This window comes from Cyprinodon tularosa, unplaced genomic scaffold (genome assembly GCF_016077235.1).
Source record: "Cyprinodon tularosa strain WSP-4 unplaced genomic scaffold, ASM1607723v1 ctg475, whole genome shotgun sequence".
Taxonomy (NCBI): Eukaryota; Metazoa; Chordata; class Actinopteri; order Cyprinodontiformes; family Cyprinodontidae; genus Cyprinodon; species Cyprinodon tularosa.
In genome coordinates this window covers 111,665-136,994 of record NW_024039202.1, presented here as the reverse complement: position 1 = coordinate 136,994, position 25,330 = coordinate 111,665, and the positions used below count along the sequence as shown (strand labels likewise).

The 25,330-nt window shown below is 39.3% G+C and overlaps 1 protein-coding gene across 2 annotated transcripts in view; it reads right to left on the bottom strand.

Moving 5' to 3' along the window:
* Nucleotides 1–25,000, bottom strand: part of zfpm2a (zinc finger protein, FOG family member 2a) — a 206,712-nt gene extending 181,712 nt beyond the window's left edge. Inside the window, exon 1 of one of the 2 annotated variants that reach the window (XM_038301803.1) lies at nucleotides 24,617–25,000. In XM_038301803.1, coding sequence (XP_038157731.1) covers nucleotides 24,617–24,656 — 40 coding nt within the window. In that variant the 5' untranslated portion in view covers nucleotides 24,657–25,000. The remainder of the gene's footprint in view (nucleotides 1–24,616) is intronic. The other variant, XM_038301802.1, reaches the window with a different exon arrangement.
* Between the last annotated feature and the right edge of the window lie 330 nt (nucleotides 25,001–25,330).

The following is a 25,330-nucleotide window of genomic DNA, read 5'->3' as shown; positions in this document are numbered from 1 at the left end:
GTCCATCACCTTTACCTCACCACAACAAACCGACCCGAAAACCTCTCGTAAGGAAAGGCCCAAACAAACCAAGCCACCTAATTTGAGTCTTTTCTTTCTCAGAGGTGAACCCAGTGGTCATATTTTTTTAAAAGACACAGAGTGAGCGAGAATTGCTGAAAAGCAAATATTGCAGACTTCTGCTGACTTCAAACCGCAGTCAGATGGCAGAGACCACCTAAGCGGTAAAAGAGGGACGACACCAGAGAAAGAGCTGAAAGAGGTCTCGGTGCTTCCTTTCATATCTGTCTTTACAGGGAACTGTGAGCATTTATTTTTCTTCTGCCATGCAAAGAAAGTAAACATGACACATTCATGGTTCATGGAAATTGGAAAATTCAGAGCGTAATCAGCACCTCTGTTTTTTAAAATTAGATGTAGAAAGCTGCACTACCTGCCGAGCACCTTGTATATATTTAAAAACATGCTTCAAAAGCAGAATTTTCATTTGGTCCATCATAGAAATGTCTTTCACCCTCCAGGTCCTTTAACGGTTCACTCCGTCTGAAGTATTCAAACCTGAACTCTTGTGTCCCAAAAGGTTCAAAGAAACACACATGCAGGTCAGTGAATCACACACCAGAGCAAAGTAAAAATCTAACAGAAGAGAAAACTTAACCTAGTTAGGTTCCTTCTGATTCCCCACAATGCCCCGGTAATGCTCTCTGGCAGTCGTGTTAGACTATCAGTGTTCAGGGGTCGTGGGCCTGGCCAGTCAAGATAAAAGAAAACCTGATGAAATGAAGCATGTGGGTGCTCTCCACTGATGGAAGTCACTCTGGAAGGTGAGACCGAAGCAGTGCGGCACTGACCTGAGTGACCTGGCTTTACAACAATCCTGTCTAAGAAGAGGGAGAAGGCGCAGATACAACTCCCATGCAACCAGGGGCAGAATTAGGAAATTTGGGGCCCTAGGCAAAAACAGGCAGGGACCCTCTGAATTGAGAAGACAACACACAGAAATTTTAATAGAATAGACATCCATTATTTTTTTTTCCGGGTTTAGTCCCTGTCTTCTTGTCCCTTTTCCTGTTGTTTTCTTCTCTATTTTATGTACTCAGCGGACTCACTAAGCTCACTTAGCTGATTTCTCCTTCCTGTGTTTCCAAAAAGGCGATGGCAAAAGTAAAAAAGTGCTTCTTTTTACCGTAGACAAGCCATGATCTGCTTATCTGTTCTCCATTTTTTATTTAAATGAAATAATAGCTACAGAGACACACTTACTGTAATATTATAAGCGTTCTGATTAGGTTTGTCAAAAGTATCGATACTGAAACGTTGTATCCGGATACAATACTCATTTTCAAAAGTATCGATACAGCCATCTAAAGTGCAGAATAGTGGAAAATGCACTTTCTGAACACTGTGTGATTGAATAATTCTGTGCATTTTTCAGTTTCAGACTTTTTTTGTAACAGGTGCAGCTGCTGAGACTGATTTTTGTTTAACTGGTTTGGCTGGCGTCATTGTTATGTCTGCAAAGCATAGCCAAGGAAGGAACACTTAATTTTAATTTTGTAAGTTTTTTATCAAGCTTGTTTAATATTGTGCACAGCATACAACCTCAAAATATTATTCTTATTGTTTTTTTTATTTATTTCTTGTATTTCTTTAGTAATGACAAATATTTCTGTTGAATTTTAGAGTCTTTGTTTTTATTCGTGTGGTATCGAAAAGGGTATCGAGAATCGAATATTTTACTTACCGGTAGTATCGGTATCGAGTTGCAAAGTTTAGTATCGTGACAACCCTAGTTCTGATGGCATTTTAGCCCAAGGATTTTTTATCAAAAACATAACTAATGTGCACAAATAAGGAATAGTTGTATTAACCATACATGTAAACACAGTTTTATGGAGCCCCCAGGAACTTGGGGCCCAATGCAACTGCCTAGTATTGCCTAATGGTAAATCCCCCCCTGCATCCAACAGCAATGGCTGGTAAAGGTTGTGGGTTCTTTCTCGTGATTTATTATTCATACATTTGTGCTCATTGACCAGAAAATGATCAAATTCAATCAATTATTCAACATACACTGTATATTTAGACCCCTAAGCTGCATAGTTGAAACTTTTACAAGTTTTTGTGTAAAGTAAGAGAAATAAATATTTTACACCAATACATCATCGTTGTGTAAAACGATGCTTCCTGGTTAAGCAGGCAGACTTACACCGGGTGTAGGTGAGACTGGTGAGGCTAATTTCTCTTCAATCTAAAACGGACTGGACCAATCACAGCACGGGAGACGGGCCAATGATAAGAAAGCACTTTTCTGTAACCATAACCGTCAAGATTGCAAAGAAGAAATTGCAAAAAGCGTGTCTCAAAAGAGCTGTTAACATGGTTAAAACTTCAACAACTGGCTGCTATAATATCTTTTCTTTATTTCTATAAATATTTTTGCCTCACAGCCACAATTATATGATTTTTATAAACTGTTTCCACTAACTGTTAGTCCCGCCCTTAAAATCGGGCTCTAGTCGCTCCTCTCCAGGCTAATGTGCCGAGAATATGACGTAAGTTTGGCTGGACAGGCTCTATGAGAGCTGCCAATTTTCTTTTTTGTTTATCTTATTCTATCCACTGAATAACAGCTAGGAGGAACATGTTAACAGGCTTTGGTGTTTAACTAGCTATATGTCAAGCTCAGAAAATTAAAAGAGTGAACAAAAGAGGTTCACAAACAGGTATAAAAAAAAAATCCTACTCTGTATTTATTTAGTTGTTAGTTTAGCAGCTCTCTTTGTGGTGCAGTTTGTTTCCTAACCTTTTCCAACAAACATGTGAAAACAGAACAGCTGTTTTAATGACCAGATTAAATTACTCACTGTTTACTATTTGACTTCTGAAGGCAATCGGTTCTACTAGATTTAATCCAGAGATTGAGGAAACACAGGATAAATATTCAAATTTAACGCATACCACTATTTTCAGCTTTGTTGTTCCTCTGAAAAAATGGACAATTACCATAAACTTTAAATACTACACTTCTTTAATTTGCCCTCTCATATTTATATACCTAAAACTGAAGTTAAACACACTCAAATTTCTGATTACACTTTTCTAAGTCAGGGTATCCTAAACTTTTCAGCCTAAGATCCCAAAAAAGTAAAAAAAAAAAAAAAAAACAGTCCCATAGATTAAAGACCCCCTAAAAATAAATATTATTATTTAACCCAGTATTTATATTAGTGCTGAAACTAACGATTATTTTTGCAAATCGATTAATCTGTCACTTATTTTTTCAATTAATAATCGGATAGGAAAGAGTTGCTTAAAGAAGACTTTTTATGAAATTAAGTGAGGAGTTCTGGATAGAGATAATTGACAGACGAAAAAGATTTTTTTTTATCTTAAATTCAAAATGTTTATATATATATTTTTACAATTTTGGTGTAATTACTGCTTACTTAACTACTCCAGTTAATGATTAATCGATTACTATATTAGTTGACTATTATTAATCCGATTAATTGTTTAAACCCTTATTTATATACAAATACAGTAAAGTTAATGTATCTTTTTTTGAATATCTTTTTATTATTTAGTGGAAAATTATTTAAATGTAAATTTTAAAATTATAATTCAATATTTGAAATACTATAAATAAAATGTACCATTTAAAATGTAATATCCTAATGTTTCATGGTAAATGGATTTATTTCCCGTTGGTCCATGCTCCTCAGGGATCACATCACAATGATTGAGAATCTCATCTCATGACCCCCCCACTTAGTGTTTGAGAAGCCCTGCCCCAAGACACTATGTCTTACCTTTCCCCAGTTGCAGAGCATTTAAATTTCACCCAATACAGTTGGAAGCTGACAACAATGAGGACAGTATTCCATAATCCTCACCACCTGATTGAGCCGATGACACAAATCGTTATTTGCTACTCTCCCATCACAGTCATGCACCGCATGGCTATCATTGAGCTGGTCAATATACATCACTATGCCCTCCTCCTCCACAGGATTACGCTTCTTATCTGAAATGATATTGAATAAAGCATACCTGCTGAAAACACAGAGTGGAGTGTTGTTGCTTGGCTTATGCTTTGAAAAAAATATATATAACTCTTTATTGGAATTAAGATCCAAGTCAAGATTAGCTGCAGAAACAGCAGTTAGATTTCTGTTCCAGTGCCATGTCGTACACTTTATTCTCTGCTGCCTGGGGACCAGACCACAGTATGCTGTTACCTACGAGCCACGGGGGTGTAATAGAATGCCTTTATGAAATATATAGCAACACCCCAACACCCTCTACAGATCCTAGCATGATGCTAGGCCGTTTAGTGAGTCTGTGACAGAAATAAGGTCTCGTTAGCTGACTTATGAGGGCTTTCTGAGAAGCCCTGCCAAGATAAAAATTGTGTAAGCAACAGGGATGTTGTCTTATATTCAACTTTTATTTCATAAATGTGTGTGAATTGATGTTGATGCAGCATATTTAGTTGTAGCAGCCTCACTCTCAAAGCTGAGCTATCCGTTTAAGGGTTTAACTAAAGTTGAAGGATGAAAAACAGTGGCATATAGAGACTTCTATAAGAGCAGGACAGGAAATACAGAAATATGAATCTTGGATGAATATTTGTTGGGTTCTTGAAGTAAATTAAGTTCCTTAACAACACTTAACCATTTTTCCACAAAAGCATAATGGCTCTAATTATTTTTGCAAAATAGTTTAGGAAACCTATCTAGATAATAAAGACTTTGTCTTTGTTCTTGAATTTCTTTGGATTTGAACATCATTTGTTTTTAATAATCAAAGCATCTATGACTGTTGTGATAATAAAATCTTTGTCTTTTATTTCTTACTATATATCAACTCTCTCCCACATATGAAAGCTCTAGTTCTGACCTATTTTCTTTTGAATTTGGTAAAGCCCTTTGGTGAATATGGTTAGTGCACTTGGGCTAAGGATCTGATGAGAAGTGTTGGGTCTGTCACATACAAATGCTCTAAGTACATTCTAATTAGTTGATGTATGCAGGACCTCATCCACGTTGGAGGGGTATCAAAAAGCAATCAACGCCCCATCCCTGATGAGCTCAGAGGGACACACAGATCCCCATTGTCTATGGAAAGATGTGCGTGGCTGGACCTCAAGCTTGGCTTTCCAAACCACCATAATGCCGTGCAATCACCAGACATTATGCACGGCTCTGAACTCCCAAAGCCGCAGGATAGCAGAAGAGAAAAAAGGGAAATGTTGACTTCATGATTCAAAAGCCTGATTACCAAGGACGCTCTTTCGAAAAGCTGTCGTGGCGAGCCAGAAGTGGGAGAATTGGCCCATGAGTGTCACAAAATATGGTTATAAATGCAAAGGGCAGACATGGAAAAAGAAAAAAAAATATGCGGTGATTAAGAGCAACAGAGGGGAGATGGTAGAGAAATCAGAGTTAAAATGAAAACTAGTTGCCATGAAAAATTGAGTGGGGGAAAAAGGTAAGTCAGTAGTGGGTTTTAAAGGAAAGTGATTCTTTTCAGTGGAGGGGAATCAAATGGAAATAGAGAATCAGCCCTAGCACAACTCCACGTTATCAGCATGAATAGTGGCAAAAAAAAATAAAAAACGAATATCCTAAACATATGATCTAAAATTTTGTCACCCATTCATAATCTAATTTGACCACAGGCCATGAAGCCGATTCGTTTCAGTAAAGACCATAGGTGTTTCAGCTGCAGGCTCCAGCGGAAACAGGCAAGTGTGTCGCACAAAGACCATCGGTTAGCTTCGTACCGAAAGGGAGTCTGTATCACCATCTTATCTTCAAAGGACTGGGCAGGGGCTCAGGGGAGCTGTGCCATCGCCTCGCCTCCGCACAGACACACACAGAGGGGGGATTTGGACCTGCAAGCAGGAACCAGAGATCTCTCGGCCGGCACCCAGGCCTGGACCCTCCTCCAACTCGCCCGCGGAGAACAGGCAGGGTTCCTGCACACGTGGCACGACATCAGGGAGCTGCACCCCCCCCCCGCCTCATCATCTCTTTCCTTCCTCTCCTCCTCCCCTGCAAAGCCCCTCTGCCGAATGCCTGCCCATTTGCTTGCTGGCCTCAGCTTGACGGGAGGGGATGGGATCTGAACTCAACTTAGACACAGAGTTTCCACATTTCACAGATGGCTGGGAGAGGCTTTGCATGAGGTGAGGAGACAGAGAGATGGAAAGGAGAGGGAAAGAGAGAGAAAGGCAGCCTGATCGCCGGCGCCGAAGCAGGGCCGATTTCACACCGCGGCTGAGAGCGCTAAAGCAGGCCGCCGTTAATCCACTCACTGAAGGGAAGGCCTGGAGCTATTCCGCCGCCCCGACCGTCATCTCTCTCCACAAAGCCATAAATGGTGAATTATACAACCGGGCTTCAGAGACACTGCTGATAGGCTGATAGGTGGCAGACAAAGACCAAAGCGTCCACAGGAGCGAAGCCACATGCAAGGACTGAGGGCCTCAGCACAGGAGTAGAACTGCACACATTTATTCAGCTAAGATCTGCCAAACGCTGTACCTGCTGAGGTGAGGATGGTAAAAAGGTGTTATATCTGTCCCTCCGACGGGGTTAGCTCAGCCTTGAGCTTAGCGCCTCGAGTCATAGATGGACACGAGCTCCTACCTCTGCTCTCCAACAAAACAGCTCAGCTTTCCATGCTCCCTGTTGCCAATTCGTATCAAAAGTCTGCAAGATGAGTCTTTGAACTTATAAAAAGGCAATCACCGAGAATAAAGGGAGACAGAAAATATATAAACATGGGGGAATTTAAATAAATTGCCACAATGAAAACCACGAAGAGGGCAGCGAATTATGTAACGATAAGGCCCGCCACCAGTCTAAGCCACAAAATGAGATGTTTTACATGAAACGAACAGCGGTGTAGATTAGAGAGCCATCCTGTTTAGACATGAAGCCAATTGGGTTGATATCACATGCGGAGAAAATGTGAAAGATAAATGGGAACTATGAGAATTGTTCTAATCCAGCTGTAACAAAAAGCTGTAGTACATCAGCTTTTTTTCCCCAGAAGGGCTGCGCGATAAACATCTGCGATGAAAGAAGTTCATTACTTGTGCTCTCTCTGTGTAATATAACATGCTGTATTATGAGTGTATGCCAACCTACAGTGAAGCGGCCTATAATGAAGTCCCGGGCATTTAATGGACATCATTAGGTGAAAACATATAAGAGATAATTATGGTAATTACAAATCCCTTTTATTCCCCCCGAGTCTTTGACAAGGAGGTTGTCATATCAACCACTTCAAACAAACAAAGAGTTGTTGTCTCTTCCCCTAAATGATGTCCGGTTTCATTTGGATGAGGATTGTCTCTGGATTATCCCTGTTTTTTATTGTTTGGCTAGAGGCTCTGAATGGAAGCTACATTTCTTTTAGTGAAAACTTCATTAAAACAGACGATCCACAATAGTTGAATTTGACTTGCATTTGCATTTCCACTTCATTACAAGTGAGACCTTGATCTTTAAAGGAGCTCCCAGACAAAGCTAATGGACATGTCTGTTAGGGATGGACCCTTGAAGGAAAACCTATTTAACATCAGACATCACTAAGGATCCAATGTTTGGGCTATATTTTTGTAACGAGCCAAAATCCATGAAATCTTCATCATCAAAAGAGCTTGATGTCTCTCATTAAAGTTAAGCCTGTCTCTCTTAGCTCTATCCATTTGTTGTCAGTACATAACATTTCTATTATTAGCCTAAGATTTGAAGTTATGGGCTCCTATTTTTAAATAAAAAAGGACGATTTGTTTTTTAATTGCACTGCTGTTTTAACCTGGCCAACCAGACAGACTTCCACAAGACAAAAGTTAGTTTGGAAAGGATAAACGGCTGGTTATCCTCCCACAGCAGTGTGTCGCAGTGAGCTTGTCACAGATATTTTTGATTTATGCCGAATATTGAAGCTTCTTCTAGGCTATGTTCAGAGGCCAATCAGAGGCCTACTATCCGTGGCACTGTCTGCGGTCACCTACAATTTCGGAGAGGTGCAGCAGAGTGTCTGCGGAAGGGGCGGGGGGCATATCTGCGTTCACTGCGACACACACGCAGACGACCTGGTTTCTGAGTATAAATGAGCCTTAAGTCTCTGCAGTCTAATACAGACTGGACCAATTACAGTGTGTGAGGGGGGAGTTTACATTTCCACCAGAATTACCCATAATTCAACAGCCTATATCAATAACCATGAGGATCAAGTTTTGATAATGCGTGCCACTACCCAATCCATTCCGTTAGCTGATGTATGTATGTTCAATCAGAAATTCATCCAAGTCACAATTAAATAACATAATTAGGGCACAGGAAGTACTTATTTCTATCCCTAAATCTTTAAAGCATTTTGCCCTACACTGTATACAATAATAATGATTTTTCTTAGAACATCTTTTTACACTGCATTAGAAATTTTTTGTCTGACATCACCACTGAACATGCAAATATGACTACACTATCTTTATCTGTATTTAAGCATAATCAGTTCAGAGGCGGGCCTTGAAATCTGCTTTACTGGATCTTTTCCACATATACTTACCGATACGGTAGCAAACTCAAAATACATGAGGAATTTATAGTACTTTAAAGATACTGTAGGTGTATTTCGATCAGTGTTGGAGTGAATTAACCTGGTTGATGCAGAGTGTAATGTCTCATACATTTAGGTTATGCTTCACTGTAGTAAACAGGTAATAGAACTAGCAAGCTAGACCCAGAGCAGTAAAGGAACAAGGTTTTATTCAATGTGTTGAAATCAGGTGAGTTGTGCTTAATTATAATGCCAGCAAGTATGAGGGATGACACGTGCCATCCGGAGACATCTAGAGAGAAATGTGATTCTAATGCTTCATTCAGGACGCCGGTGGTGGCGGAAAAAGCTGATTAGTTATATGTCGTCAGTTTGCGACATCAGAACTCATCCAACAAATGTGTTTTCAACTCCTCTTTATTCTCTTTTGAAAGTCAAACAACTTCAAGACCATAAAACTTTTTCTGAAATGAATGTAAGTTGATCCAAATTTGTTGTTTCCAACACTGCAAAACGCAAAAAAATTAAATTTAAAAAACGGTTAATGGAAGGATGTCTAGCCGCTGGCTAACAATAGAGCCCTCACAAAAAAAGCTAATGATATCACTACTGGTGCTGAAATAAAGGGATAAATCACTGTTCTTTAACAAGTACAAGCCTCTAACAGATCAGATCTTGTGACTGTTGTGTAACCTGTCTTAGCCAGGACGCTCACTCAATCAGAATAAAACTATTAATATTTTTAATAGTATTAATACGATTTAAAGACATTTTAATGAGTTTCCATAGAACGTGCCAGAGCCATCAGAGATTTTCTGGCTGTAAGGTATGAAGGACCAACTCTGCCATATTTAAAAATAAATACAGAAATAAATAAATGCTCAATAAATGTATAAGCATACAATTAATTGCCAACAAAAAAGTGAGACATAAATGTATATAACTCTTAATTAGCTTCTTTATTTATTTGCCTTTGTAATATTTACCTTATTTATTTTTCTGTCCTTTATAATCTTCAACTTTATTTTTTAATTACTTATATTTTTAAGTATTTATTTATGTGCATGTTATTATATTTTTGTCTGTTTTATTCTTCCTTTGTATTTTTTTACCTTAGTTATTTCTTCGCCGCTGTTTATTTCTCTCTGCCTTTTTACATTTCTCTCTGCCCTTTTTACATTTCTTTATGCATTTCTATCTCATTATGCAAATGAGGAGGGGGTGTGTCCTAGAGAGTCAACTTCTGCTCATTGGTTGGCTTCTGCTCATCTTCTTAACTCACAGAGCTCAGAGTACTAAGTTAAATGTTCTCTTTTCTGTTGCTGTTGTTCAATAAAAGTACGTTTTAAGATAATTTGAGGCGAGAACCTTATATTTTTAAGCATCACCATATGACCCATTCACAGATTTAATGCGTAATTTAAAAGAAAATGTGACGAACTTGAGAGGACCGTGGCAACCAGCGGAGCTCCCAAGCTGACGGCAGCCAGGTCTATAGCCAGGCTATGATGGCGATTTTTTGTTGTATTTGGCAAAGTTTGGCAAAGTCCCTACTCAAGTTCTAATGACTTCAGACTCGACATCAGACTCTCCTCCTGTAGATTCGACCGATGTAGTAAAATGCTAACCAACATGCTTCACACACGGCTATGCCGAGAGAGGGCCGCTGCCGATGGGCTGTGGTTAGACCTGGCTGCCGTCAGCTTCGGAGCTTTGCTGGTTGCCACGGTCCTCTCAAGTTCGTCACATTTTCTTTTGAATTACGCATTAAATCTGTGAATGGGCCATATGGTGATGCTTAAAAGTATAAGGTTCTCGCCTCAAATGATCTTAAAACGTACTTTTATTGAACAACAGCAACAGAAAAGAGAACATTTAACTTAGTACTCTGAGCTCTGTGAGTTAAGAAGATGGACCGCCAAGCCAACCAATGAGCAGAAGTTGACTCTCTAGGACACACCCCCTCCTCATTTGCATAATGAGATAGAAATGCATACAGAAATGTAAAAAGGGCATAGAGGAATGTAAAAAGGGCATAGAGGAATGTAAAAAGGGCATAGAGAAATGTAAAAAGGGCAGAGAGAAATAAACAGCGGCGAAGAAATAACTAAGGTAAAAAAATACAAAGGAAGAATAAAACAGACAAAAATATAATAACATGCACATAAATAAATACTTAAAAATATAAGTAATTAAAAAATAAAGTTGAAGATTATAAAGGACAGAAAAATAAATAAGGTAAGTATTACAAAGGCAAATAAATAAAGAAGCTAATTAACAGTTATATACATTTATGTCTCACTTTTTTGTTGGCAATTAATTGTATGCTTAAACATTTATTGAGCATTTATTTATTTCTGTATTTATTTTTAAATATGGCAGAGTTGGTCCTTCATAGTAAGGAGCATAGAGTAACAAAACTGCCATTCCTCCCCCACCAGTTGCTGCTCACTGGCAGTCGGCTGAAAGACGGCTAGTGGAAATGTTCACAATTTAAAAAAAGCAAAAAATCTCTGGTTTGGAGATACTGCAGAATGTATAAAGAAAACATGGTGCAAATACAAAAGACAATCTAGAAGCAGTATGTCTATTAGAGAGCGAAATGCAGGATGGTTACATCAGCAGATAGCCTGACTAATAACTACTGTTTTACCCTATATTGTGAAAAAAGCCCATTTTCATGAATACATGCAAGAAAATAATTCAAACTCTAGTAGATGTTTATACGATGATTAAGAGATCGACCAAGACAGTTTTTATTTTTTCGACCAAAGCTGATACCAATGAATTTAACATCAATCTAACTATCTGTTATGTGCTGCCGATAATTTTGGGCCACTTCTTAAAGCTTAGATATTGCTTTTCTTTACTCCATTAAAATAATAAAAATTGAACAGTGATAACAAATGTTATTCTCAATTAAAAAAAAAAAAAAAACATTGAGTGGCAATGCATGCACTTGATACGATCTTAACACACACCTGCTGAATACAACCAAACTTTTCTTCCTTTTGTTTACAAGACAGTCTTGAGCCCTTTCCATCTCTACCCCTGCTCCAACCCTATCAGCAGATGAAAAAATAAAAATCAATAAAGGTGAACTAGAAATTGCAATAAAATAAACTATGATCTACCTTTAATCGATAAAACTACCCCCTTTAGAGAAACGTTTTGTTGTTTTATTCTACTGTGTAACAAATTCAATATTGTTATTAATTGGTATTGGTATCGGCGAGTACCAATAAATGGGCACCAATACCTTTTTGAGAGCCAAAAGTTTATTCCACTATTGTCACCCATTCCAGGTAGGCAATAAAAAGTTCTACTGGATTCACTTTGTTTTAGTCTATTTTCTGCTTCACAAAGGTAGGCAGCAGCTTGACAAAGCCATGATGGCAATTATTTTACATCCAAGTAGTATGTAGTTCTTCATGTAAACATCGGTTTCAAACAGACTGTATCGGTATGGGCCAATACTGCACAGGTATCAGGGCCTAAAAATGGCACTGGCGCAACACTACATATCAGCGAATATTAATAAGATAAAAAGGCTAATTTCGGCCAATGACATCGGCCAGCCGATGTATCGGTCTGCCTGCTATGTTTGGGTTAGATTAATGATCAAAATTTCAAATCAATAAGGAATAAAAACCATGAATCAATGAAGATTTCTGTGCCAAATCAGTAAAGTTTATTTCCTAGCAGTTGCTACCATACCAATTATATCATCTGTCCAGACTGGGCTAAATCTAATCATCTCAAGTTCCATATATAAAATATTACAGCTGATTAAATGTATATTTAGTAATAAAAGTGAATGGAGATTCTTTAAAAAGTATGAAACCTCCTCTTTGTTCTCTGGTTATGAGAGCTTGATGCACCCTTACACCTCCAAGCCTCGTATTACAAAATCTAAACACTGATTAAAGGAACAAAATGGCAACCAGTGGGATTATTACAACTTGTTCTGCCCAAGGAAAGATAAAATAAGCCTCTGGTGAAAGTTTACTTTGGTTTAATTTAAACCTGGCATCACAACAATCTAGCCAACGAGGGTCAACCCCAGAGCAGTCCTTGTAGCACCAGTGACAGCTGAAATCTAGCATGGAACATCTCTCTAAAGACACCACGAGGGAGCTGCATAAGGCTGGGGTGTTTATTTACAATACGTCTCCAATCACCCTTTGTCACAGTTCCACGTTCGTCGTTTTTTCCCCCAAAACCACACTCTCTGGAGAATCCATTTTTGCCCCCTCTTTGCTTTACAAACTCATAATGTGGCGGCATCCTATCAGATCCTGCTTACAATAACAGATCCCCTTTAAGTCGAAGCTGTTGTTTAACTTACTCGGTCCCAGCGGGGGGGGAAACACCGTTCAAACACGCCAGCAGACATGTGCCAGTCCGCAGCAACTGATGATGTCAACGAGTCCCTGCAAGCAGCCGGTTCCTTCCAGCACTTTCAATCATAGCCTTGTGAGATTACCGCTATAGGATATTACAGTACAAACTATGACCATGTGTCCTGCTTCCACAAAGCTTAGCGACATATTAGAGTTTGTCAAAGCAAGCTATTGCGAGGCAGAGATAGATACAGAGAGGAGGAGGGAAGCCATTGACCTTTGTGTCCTTCATATTTGCCTAGCTCTCCCTCAACCCCAATCTTAAGAGCAAAATCATCTGATCCTAAACTAACTGTCAACCGGCTTGTGATGGTGGCGGAGCCAGCAGACATCAATCAATCAGATTTTCTCCTCGTCTATCACAGGTTTTTTTCTCTCCCTCTTTTTGCCCAGGCTTATCATCTGACCCAGTCGTTATCCTGTTTCTGAGGGTTTAAAGAAACTTGATTATGGTCAAACGTATGTCTCAAAGATTCACAGACGCATTCCTAAGACTTATCCCGCAAAGAAAAATATATTTACTATCCGTATTTGAGCAAAGAAAATGAACAGCAGATGTAATGACTTTCTTTTTTTAGATACTCTCCCTATTTTTTTTTAACCCAGACTCTTAATTCTACACTCATACTGGAAAATAAGGAGTTTGAGGCGGTTATCTTAGCTTTTCAGGGATGCACGATTCCATGAACCACAGATAAAAATCCGATCTGATATCATAAGACAAAAAGGCATTTTAGTTGGCTACAGCACTTGCTCAGTGTCAACAGTTTTTAGTAATTACCAGATAAGCATTCTCTGAAATACAAACACGCTGACACACACACACACATACATGCAGACAAAGAAAATGGGCTGAATGTGAAATAATAGCTGCAGCATTTCTCTCCTGGTGTTTACTGTGTCACTTCACAAAGCTTGCTTTAAGACAATAAAAAGAAGAGGAAGACGTGCTCTCTGCAACACGTCCCTGCTTTTGTCACTGCCCACTGGTGCACTCACTCAATCCAAACCCATTTGAAATAAATAAAATCAATCATCGTCAACCTGTTTCCACTTGAGTATCACCTCCGTTTGTATATTTGCGTCGCCGCGCTCGCTCGCTAATCACAAGCAGGCAGATACGGCCTCTGATCGCATCACGGGGGTAAGCTGTGCTGTCAACAGCTTTACCAGCTTTGCAGTGATGCAAATCTAAACACAGCCTCTTTTACAGCATTAATGTGTTTCTGAGTTTGCTTTATAATTTTCCAACGTATTTGACAGAAATTGTTTATCTGTGTACAAAGCTCTGTCATTAGTGATTTTCCACCCAACCTTTAAGATGGTGTGTGTTTTGTGGCGTTTGTCTGGCGGAAAATGCTGATGAACAAATTGAAGTGAAAGGCTTGTTACTTAATCCTCGGGCTGCCAACTATCCCTGAACTGCCACGCCGGGTGCGTTTCAACCTCGTCGCAAACTTCTGCGTCTCAGCGCGCCCCCACAAATACATCCTCGGTAATTCCTGCCAAGCCAGAGATTTAGACTGAACAGCTATTAGGCCATCACTCTCTGGAAGTGCCAGCTTCTATTCCAGCTCGGAAAAACCATGTTCTCCCAGTCCTTTCCTCCAACACTCTAACCTCCAGATCCCCTCTTTTAAAATTACAATCGAATTCACAGTTTTTACACAAAGACGAGTCAAACTCAATGTTGGCCGGTATTTACGCCGTACAATGCTAAGAATAAAAGGTGACAATGCCTGCTGCAAGCCGTGAGTCATCTTTCCAAACAAGTCCCTCGCATCCGTCTCATCCAAGATTCAGTCAAACCCCTAATATCAGTTTTGACAGATTCCATGAAAATGTTTTGATCATCTGTGGCTAATTCGATTGAAAGAGACAAAAAAAAGGGTCTGAATAGAAACACACAAGTTACTTATAAGCCTGTAGAAGGGAGACTGACATATTTCCACCCCTGGACTTTATTTTGCAAACATGAAGGCGAGAGAGTTTCCTGTGTCTGGCACAGAGCTGTTTCTCTTCTGGGCTGTGAGGATGTCAAAGCATCACGCGGATGCGATGAACTCAATATCCATATCCATGATACATCAGAACCTCGGAGTGGCAGAAAAATAACTGCAATACCTCAGGAGCCACCTCAGAAATCCCCTTAATTGAGCAATATCTTCATTCCTGATCCATGTGCATCACCAAGGTGAAAAGGGACTATGCAAGTTAAATGAAAGAAGAATTCATGATGTGTGGCGACCTCCCTCCCTCACCCTGGCTATTTCCCCTCTTGGCAGAGGCCAAATAGAGAATGTTAAATGAGGCAATTGTGTCCTGGAGGCAAAAAGAAGAGGTGTTAGGAAAAAAAAAAAAAAGTACCCGCGCCCTCTGCTCCAACCCGGAGGAGCATTCGGAAGTACAACGAGGTAGATCCAGGCAACCAGGCTTGCCAACCCACACGGATAGATCACACCTGGCCTAACTTCCCGTGAGACCCACACACTTTGCTCTGCAATTTATAGGTCCTGGCTCGAGGAAATTTATAATCAACTCTGTGTCTCCTGCATGAAAAAGAGGTCAGTTTCTGAATATTTTTGCACTTCTCGTGGGCAAAAATACAGCCACAACAACTAAAGCTGCATGGACAAGAGCAAAAGATGCTTTTTCATATTTTGCTACCCAGAACACCTTTGATGTATGTTTTTTTTTTCTACCACGTTTTTTTTTTTCTTTACGTTTCAAAAGAAATAAACCAACTCAGCTGTAATTCTTACAAACACATGCTGTTCCAGGGTAGAGTTAGTGGTTAGGGATTAAAATTCTTATCACCATATCTCAAGATCTTATCATGAACAATTTAAAAATAATAAAAACTCCTTATTACTTACCAGTATGTCTATGTCTGCATGCTACAGCAACCATAGCCCTACAATTTACTACTTTTAAAAACATTACCCATTTAAAACAGGTATCTTAAGGGCACCAGTTACATAAAGAGTTATGATCTTTATCTGCATTTAATGATAGTCTTCGATGTTGTCAATCCCTTATAGGACTGAATGATTTTACGGGGAGAAAATCTAAATTGCGTTTTTTTCCAACCAATATTCTGATTTCATTTGATTTTCTTTTGCACTAATCACCATTAGTTAGATGCTTTACTCCAGTGTTTCATTATTTTCATGACCTTGAAAACTTGCTTGTCCAGAGTCCATTGTTGCAGGAATTTATTGTTAATGTGTGGGAAAAACTGCTTACCCTTACTTAAATTAATGGATCTGTAGGCTAGCTGCAACTTTCTCATCCCTATTGCATGGCTACAGATCCACAATAAATGCATACCGTAGCTAAAGGTCTGGAATTTGAAACTGAACTAAACTGTGATAATATTGCATCCCCAATCCTACACAAGAATACAAGAAAAGCAAAAATCCAACTTTTTACAATCAACCCATTTTTGGGAGGAAAACCAAAATCGATTTAAACATCTATTATAATTCATTGTCAAGACGATAAGAAATGTATCCCAGTGAGGATAATCGATTCGATAAATACCCACCTCTGTAAGTGAAAACATTTCTTTATGTATTTGGAAAAATGACATCTAAATGTAACATTGATGTTTTCTCATATATAGGAAACCATTTTAAACTGGAAACACCTCATGTTGCACAAATCAATAATTTCAATAAACCCCTTTCAGGCCACTCTGAATGTTTCTAAGAGTAATCCCATCACACGGTAAACATGCAGAGGCCCGTAGAAACGCCAGGATGTGCAGATAGCTGTGTTAACATTCTGGGCTGGTGACTGCAGGAAACTGATCCCTGCAGTCCAACACTGTCAGCTATACAGACATACTCCATGGTGACACGTCTCATAATCAAAGCTTTGTCTGGGTCTTAAAAGGACGTACTTGAGCAACAGCAAGACCAGAGGCCCTCTTTGCTGTAATGGTCTTCAGACATCAATATTCAAATCTCACATCTCCTTTGCGATTAGAATTCCACCCTTTTTTTTTGGCCTCCTCTTTTCTCTCCTGAAACAACAAGGTGGGGCAAAGAGAAAAAAAAAAAAAAAAGCTTAAATCAATGATCTCTGGGTCTAAACTAGATTCCTGAGCAGTTTGCCACTCTCAGCAGCAAGATAAGATAAACTCTCTTTGACCTGAGAGATGAAGTTGCCATGACGATCAGGGAGTCCACTTTCTCTATTGATATTTTGCAGATGTAACAACAAATGGAACTAGATCCTGCTCCTGATAATGCTGATTAATTAATACTAATATTGATCCGAAACGAGGAAAGAGACAAGGCTATTAACTTAAAGCGAGCTGAAAGTCAATTGTTTCCCGGGGCTCAGTGAGCATCGGTGATATGAAATCAAAACAAGGGGAATACCATTAAAAGGGGGAAAAAAAAGTTGAAAAAAGAATTTAAAGAGAAGATATGAGACTCTGAAAGATAGCAGTATGCAAGCAAGCAGGATGCACTGAATTCTGATTTAATCTTGTTAAAAAAGCTGTCCAACTTGTTTTAGGAAAAACTAAGAGGGGAGGAGTTCTGCGGATTTACCTTCTCATCACTGATGGAAGATTTCTTTAAGTCGTAGGGAAGTGCCTGTTCTAATGGTTGCATTTCCAAATTTTCCCGAGTGGTGCACGACTTTACAATGTAATTGGTTGTTTATCAAGGGGGCAGGATTGCTTTGCTAAAGGTTTGGTTGTAGACGGTTTGTGCTAGTAGGTTCCCAATGGGAAATTCCATTGGGACCAAGTAGCACTAAATTGGTGACTTAGAAACGACACTGTCAAGGAACGCTATGGACAGAGGAAACACGAAAGAGGAGGAGAGTTTAGTGTCGACGTCTTGGATGAGTCTCCTCCGTCATACATTTTTTATTTATAGGAGGAAAGTGGGGACAAAGATGTTGTGGAATAGGACGCCAGGGCGGCAGAAGCTTGGTTTGGTGTAGAAGGCTTCCAGCCGTACATGTTTGAGCCCTTGCCTCGCAACGCTGCCAGTTCTGTTAGCTCCACGCCTGCTGAAGACACAGACGTCCATCCCCGTGAACACTGGGACGGAACTCAATGGGAAAGGAAATTATTCCTATTTCTTATTTCAACCGTTGCGTATATTAACAGCGACTTATGAATCAAGATGCTATGACTGAAAGAATTTGATTGACAGATGACCGTTTATATTTGATTGGACGAATTAAGGTGTTCAGGCTGACGTATAACTAACTGGCCTGCATAAGATAAAAAAAACACTGATTTTAAGACAGATGAAGTCTGATTAAGAGTACATTTATATACATATTTAAGCCAGAATGATTTGACATTTAAATAGGATTTCCCTATGATTTTAAACTGATCAGTGGTGAGCAACAACAAGTCAGGGAGGGGGAGGTTGGGCTTTATGCACTTTTCATTAAAATGCCATGAAAGGTCTTTAAAGCCATGGAAAACATAATACATAAACTTTCTGGTGTTGAAGCCGCTCATTGCTAGTAGCTCTAAAGGTTTTACTCCGCTTTAGTTTCGTCTCAGACATTCTTCTAAAAATGACAATTTTATCCACGTTGGTGACAGATCCTATGTTCCAATAAAAATAAAAACACAATGGCGGCCGTTTGAACCAGCGGTTATTAGAATAATAGCAGTGGAATTCAGGAAAGAGGAAGATAAAGAGGAAGCCGGGAGAGGAAGTGACCTCCACCTTTAGCGGCAACCCTGCCCACATCTCCCACAGCTGCCCAGCCAGGCACTGCAGGCTGAAGCCACAGCGAGGGGCGACATTCGGCTCCGACAGTGTATCTGCTTCGGCTCAGCGAATCCAACACCGACGTTAACAAAAAAGGGGAAGCAGCAGCTGCCATAAAATCCTCCCCCAATAGCTATGGAGACTTTAAATGTAGGGACCAATCAAAGCAATAGAAGCACAAAGAGTTTATACAAGAAACAGTCTGGGTTTAGACACAAAATGAATAAAAAATTAAAAACAATGCAGGGGATGACACTCATCTGCATTGTTGCTTTGTGTTAAAAGTGAGGAGGCAATTGGGGATCCTTCAGCTAAGACAAGGCAACGGCACAAGCTGTTATTGGCAGGGAACAGATGTTTGAGGGAAAGTTGGCATTCAACAACCATTCTTCTCCTGACAGAAATCAACCAGAGAAACACGAGAGACGTGCCGTGATTGTCACCCGAATGAAAGGAGGACCCTTAAATATACTGGGAAGCTGGCATGTAAACATTTTATTTTTTTTTTTCTAAGATTTCTACACCCCCAAAACATCTGACGACTTGAGCTGCCAGCGTTTGGCGGGCCAGGGGTGACATTTCAGCATTTTCCACATATAGCCCACATAGCTAAGTTGTAGGAAATACGAATAAGAAGTCAAAGCGAGAGAAAAATACACACGCATGAAGCACATCAAGCTAACAGCTCCAAAGGCTCTGCTGAAAAACGCCTAACATACACGCACCAATGTATACTCAAACAAGCACAAACACACACATTCAGATACAGGATGTTGGCAGTCAATTCTGTAAACACTCCCCTTATCCCTTACTAGTGTAATCTGCCTCTGATAAATGCCCCTCCAAGATAGAAATGTCACCTGATATGATAAACAGTATGCTGACGTTACATAAAGTGGCCGTATGCTAAGGAGTTGGAGAGATTAACTGTGGAGTGGAGATGGAAAAAATGGTTGGCGTGATAAAAAGCAGACATTAAGCTGGAGCAGCTCTGTTCAGCTGTGGTTCAGGTTCACACTGACTGGATTGGGGCGGGGTAGGGCGAGAAGAAGAGCCATTTTGTTGTCATTTTTCAAGGGTTACATACTTGAAAGGTTGGAAGTTAGCTGAAAGGTCACCAGGTAGAAAGAAAGTTAGCGATTAGTAGAATTCAGCACATGAAATTGAAATGTTTTCTCATCCTTCGAGCTTTACTGCACATGACATGAGTCAGATATTTGGTCATCTATTCGATTTCAATTGAAATTATCGCGTTTTTCCAATTGTATAACTTATTGTAAGGAATACAAGTAGTTTCAGAAGCAAAAAGACTTAATTATGTTTTATTATAAATTAATCAATTATTCAAATCATGAATTATCAATTAGGTATCTATTCTGCTACATAATGAAGGATTATTTCCCTTCTCTTTGACACCTGGACCATCTAAGATCAGCTCCTTTTTAACTAAGGTATGAAATCTCTTTGATAAGTATCAGTCCATGCTTAACGAGCTCTATTTGAAGCTCAGTTTGTGTGTAATACTTTTTTTTGGGGTTTGGCAAAAACTGAATAAGGTTAATTTATGAATGGGTTGGTTGCATTTATCTCTTTCAAGCACTAAAACGTTCCTTTCTTTTTAAAAGAAAAAGCCTTAGTGGCAAGATTTTTCCTTCTGCTGGATCAAAGAGTGAGCCCCTCCCCCACCTGTTGCTGCACACTATGGACAGCAGGTTAGAGTATGTCTAGCTAAGAGGCTAGATCAATTTGGAAGAAAAACCAAAAAAAAAAAATCTGGTAGCAAAACAAAAGTCATGGTGTGCAAAGTGAAAATGGGCCAGCTTATAAACTTAAATGCAGTCATATCCTGATACACTGCAAAAACAGTAATCTAAATAAGTAGTTTTTTCTTAAAATAAATGCATAATTTTTTTAATTAAGGTGGAAAGTGAGAAACATTGCCACAATGGAACAAGACATTCATTGTCTTATTTCAATTTCATATTATCTAATAATCCTATTCTTAGAATAAAAATACTCATTCGATTGGCAAATCATCTTATTTACCTAAATACACTTAATTTAAATACTGTGTCAATTTTTCTTTCTTTCCCATACAATACTTACATCGCAGCCTGAAACATTGGCACATATCGATATAGACCCAATACAATATTAGCGTGAATTATTCATATTTTAATTATTTCTTTTGCAGAGTAGCATGTTAGAAAAGGCTTGATCTATATTACAAAGAAAAACAGACATTTACAAAAGGTATGAGAACAACTGAGCCATTAATTATGAACCTGTTGGTTACAGAAACTTTAATATTAAATTCAGATATTAGTTTCTAATCTACCTGAAATCAGACACAGTAATAGAGTTACAAAGATTTAGAGATTTCAGTTTAATGATTGCATTGAACGCTGATTACATCATCACACGGCAGCTAGAGATGAGTTCTTTTGTCACCTTTTTTCAGCAAAGTTTACATCAAGCATGACTCCTTTGACTTCTTCCCACATGGCGAGGTTTACGGTTCATTCATTAGACAGTCATATTGGATAAGTTTAGGATATCAGCCAAAACGCTCAGCCCATGTATCGGTATCAGATTAGATAGGGGGAAAAAAAGGATTGCTGCATCTCTAGTGAAAATAGCCTAAACATTATTATAAACATGTAAGAATTTGTTTTGCTTTTACCACTAAATCATGACATTTTGACCCCTCATTGCACATAGCATCTTTAAGGAGGTAAGATGGAGCATTTGGACTGTAGCACATAGCAGTAAGCTGTGGGAACCTGTGCTCTCGCCACACTGGCACCACACAAACTTACAGTAAACACCACACTCTGGCGCTTCATTTTCTACAACGGCGGCTAAAAGAGCCGGAGGATGCAGCATGAATTCTCAGATGGTCCATAAAGTGAAGACAACAGTAAAAAGGGGAGAGCACTAAGTCAGTATAATAAGCACATTTGACATCAGATGACGGCGCCTGGCCTCCAAGGGGGGGGGGTGGCGGGCGCTTCAATATGTTGCCATAAACACCGGCGGAGGCGTGCTCCCCTACATCATCCTACCCCCCCCACCCCATCTTCCTTTCCACTATGAAACTTTGGGGGGCAATTTTACAGAAAAATTACTCCAACCAGGTTCCTGGTATCTTCCCTTCCTATTAAGCATCAAACTGTTCCTCCTCTCTGTGAGTGGAGGTATGGACTCTACCAAAAGATGATGGGGGTGGGGGGGTGTTAGAGGGAGGAGCAAGACGGGGGGGGGTAAAGAGGGGATTGAGGGCGCTTGAAGGAATTCGCCCATCATATTACATCAGCTAATCGCACTCTGCCCGAGCATCAGCGATATTTTCATCACATCTGTCAATTTTCTCCTGAATCCTCGCCCCCCCACACCTCTGTTCCAACCCACCCACCCGCCGACCCCCAAACCCTAACGTTTGAAATGACTAACAATCTGGGCAATTTATTGGCATATTGGCACAGGGTGATAAGGCTAAAAACAACAGCAGCCAGCAGCTGGCCCGGGGAGATGAGCTGATAACATTGATATGTGCTCCCACACAAAACACCTCCACCACTATCTCCTCTTTCTATCAAACTCTTATTACAATAAAAGTGAATGGGATTTTCTTTCTTTCTCTATGTGAAAAACAACAGCAACCATATATATATATACATATATATATATATATATATATATATATATATATATATATATATATATATATATATATATATATATATATATATATATATATATATATATATAATATAATCAGATGAAACATTTCAGTGAGGGGAAAAAAAACAAGGAGGAAAATACATAATTTATCACTGTATTATCGGGATATCCAGGCAGTCTAATCAAGGAGCTCTGAGTGACTATTTTTTGCCTTATCATCCAAAGTGGTGGAAACGGAGAAGGAATTATCAGCCAGCTGCAGATTGCTGGGCTGGAATTTTAATGGTAATAATCGGGTTTCTGATGGTATATCTTCTCTGCTTATCTTCCCCATTATCTGGCCTTATCTCCTCAGTCATCGGAGCAAATTAATGGTGCTCTTTCAGCATCGCCTTTTTATCGCCGCTCCGAGAGCACCCAAGGGGAAAGAATAAGCAAAATATTAAAATACTGCATAAATCACAATTTTAGATAACGGCCCAATGTATGCAGGAGGGTGGGAGAAAAAAAGGGGGGGTGGTGAGGACTGCGCCCGACAACCTTTTTGTCCTTTAGAATGACTGTCTGTGCTGACTCTCTATGTATTGCCTGCTCTGCTTTCCTTTTCTTTTTTTTTTGGAGGGGGGGTTCCTGGGATGGAAACAAGGATCTAGGCTCCACATGACCTTTTCTGCTTATATATATATGTAGACACATACAAGATCTTACACGTGACATGCTAACCCACACAAAGGTTGGGTCAAAAGTGACGAAAGCAGAACAGCATTAGATTCCCTTTCGCGACACAAGAGCAAATTAAATAAATAAAAAAATTGAAGACACCAACAGGATTGGTTTAAAGACGTGAAGGCCTATCACGTCACAGATGGTTTTATTTCAGGGAGACCGTCAATATAACTACGGACGCTTTCTCTTAGCTTTTGCTGCATATAATTGTAAAATATATAAGGAAAACAAAAAGAAAATACATTTAAAAAAAATTGTAAAATGAAAAGCAATTAACAACTTTTTTTTTTTTTTTTAGGGATAAAAACTAAAATCCCAAAATATAAAACAAAAAAGTACATTTTAAAATAATCTCTTTCAGTAACCAAAAACATAAAATATAAACGTTGCAAATGAAATACACACAAACTCTCTTCATCAACAGGCAAGTCCCCTCATTCCTGCAAACACAAACACACACTACATGTGTGCATCAATTATTACCTCTTATTATTAATCAAAATAAATGACTTAACAGATCATCAGTGCACCCCTAGCATTAGAAACAACACACTATCTGCTTTTTATCCTCTTTCAGAACCTGCATATAACTGTCACACTGAACACACACACACACACACACACATTTGACAGCTAAACCAGTGTGTTTACAAAACCAATACTCACTCAAAACCTTAAAAGTTGCTTCAAAGCTGTATTTCAAAAAGCATCAAACTTGTTTTGCAAATGTGAACACACCATTAAGCAACAATCATAAATAAAATCATATTGTGAGTTTTGTCCAATTTTTTTTTATTCATTTTTACAAAGAGTTTCAAAAGTGTGTGTTATCTCTAGCTGGGCCATTTTACAGTAGGCTTTATGCATGTTTAAAATATGCTGCAAATGCCAGTTTATAAACTGTCCAAAAAGCGTTTCTTTTGCATGTGCATGCATTCATGCACCCAGAGACACACCTGCCAGACGGTGTGCACGGTGGGAAAAAAAGTGAAAACTGTAAATTATGATAGAGTGTGTGCAGTCGATGTGAGTCTGTGCTGCAACAATTCACACTTTATAGCGAAATTGTCTTTATTTAAGTTATTCTTACATGCTGCCTTATCATTTCTGGCCTATAATGTGGATTTAGTGCCAATTAAAGCGCTTTCCAGAACTCAGAGTGATGCACTCTGGTGCAGTTTAGATTAACGCTTCTATAAAGCAACGCGAAAATAAGGCAGGTTTCTTGCAACTTTTCAGAAAGTTTACAGCCGGGGTTTCACTCTGAATGTTTATTAATTAGTAATAAATCCATAATTGTGTCGCTGAGGATGAGCGGAGCGCGTGACGGACAGGACGCAGCGGCGCGCGCCCATAGTTGATCAGCTTAATTACACCGTTTTTTTTTATTTTTTATTTTTGCAAAGTTCAACAATGCTGAAGATACGTTTTCTAATAAGGGAAAAAAATGAAGAGTAAAAATGAACTTACGTTTGATCTGCCGGGGGTTGCTCTGCTTCCTTCGGGACATGCCTGCTGCGCGGCTGCTCACTGAATCCAGGTGTACTGATACTGACAGATCGATAGGTTCAGCTTCATCCAAGCAGTCGGATTTTGGAAGGTGGTTTTCTTTTTTTCTTTTCTTATCTACTGGAAACTGAAGCTAAAGAAGAAGGAGGCAGCAGCACTTTTTTAAAAACGCACAAGTCTATCGTTCCGTCTGTGTTTTCCTTTATCTTTCTGGTCTCTCTGGCTCCAGCTCTGACTCCCTCACACACTCCCTCCCTCCTCTCTCTCTCTCCTGGTCTCTCTCTGCCTCGCTCTTCCCCCCTTTTTTTTCCTCTCCTGCGCTTCTCCGGGATCCGCGCGCACTGACTGGGGAGGTGAAAGCGTTTCGCGCTTTTGTTTGAAGATAAGGTTTGTTCCTCGCCGGGCACCGTAACCGTCGTGAACTTCTTGTGATCTGCAGTCACTATCACACGTCTGGTATTAATTAATAACCCTCAGTCAGTCCATTATTGTTTTGTTTTTCCTTGTTTGTTTTATTTTGGGATGTGGGTGGAGCGCAGGGTAACACAAACAAAACACACTTTCCTCTTTAAAGGAAAAAAAGTGACAAAATTTAATGTACTTTATATAGGACAAATAAAATTTTAACAAGCTCCTTTTTTTAGCTGAAACTTTTTTTTTTTTACCTTAATAGTC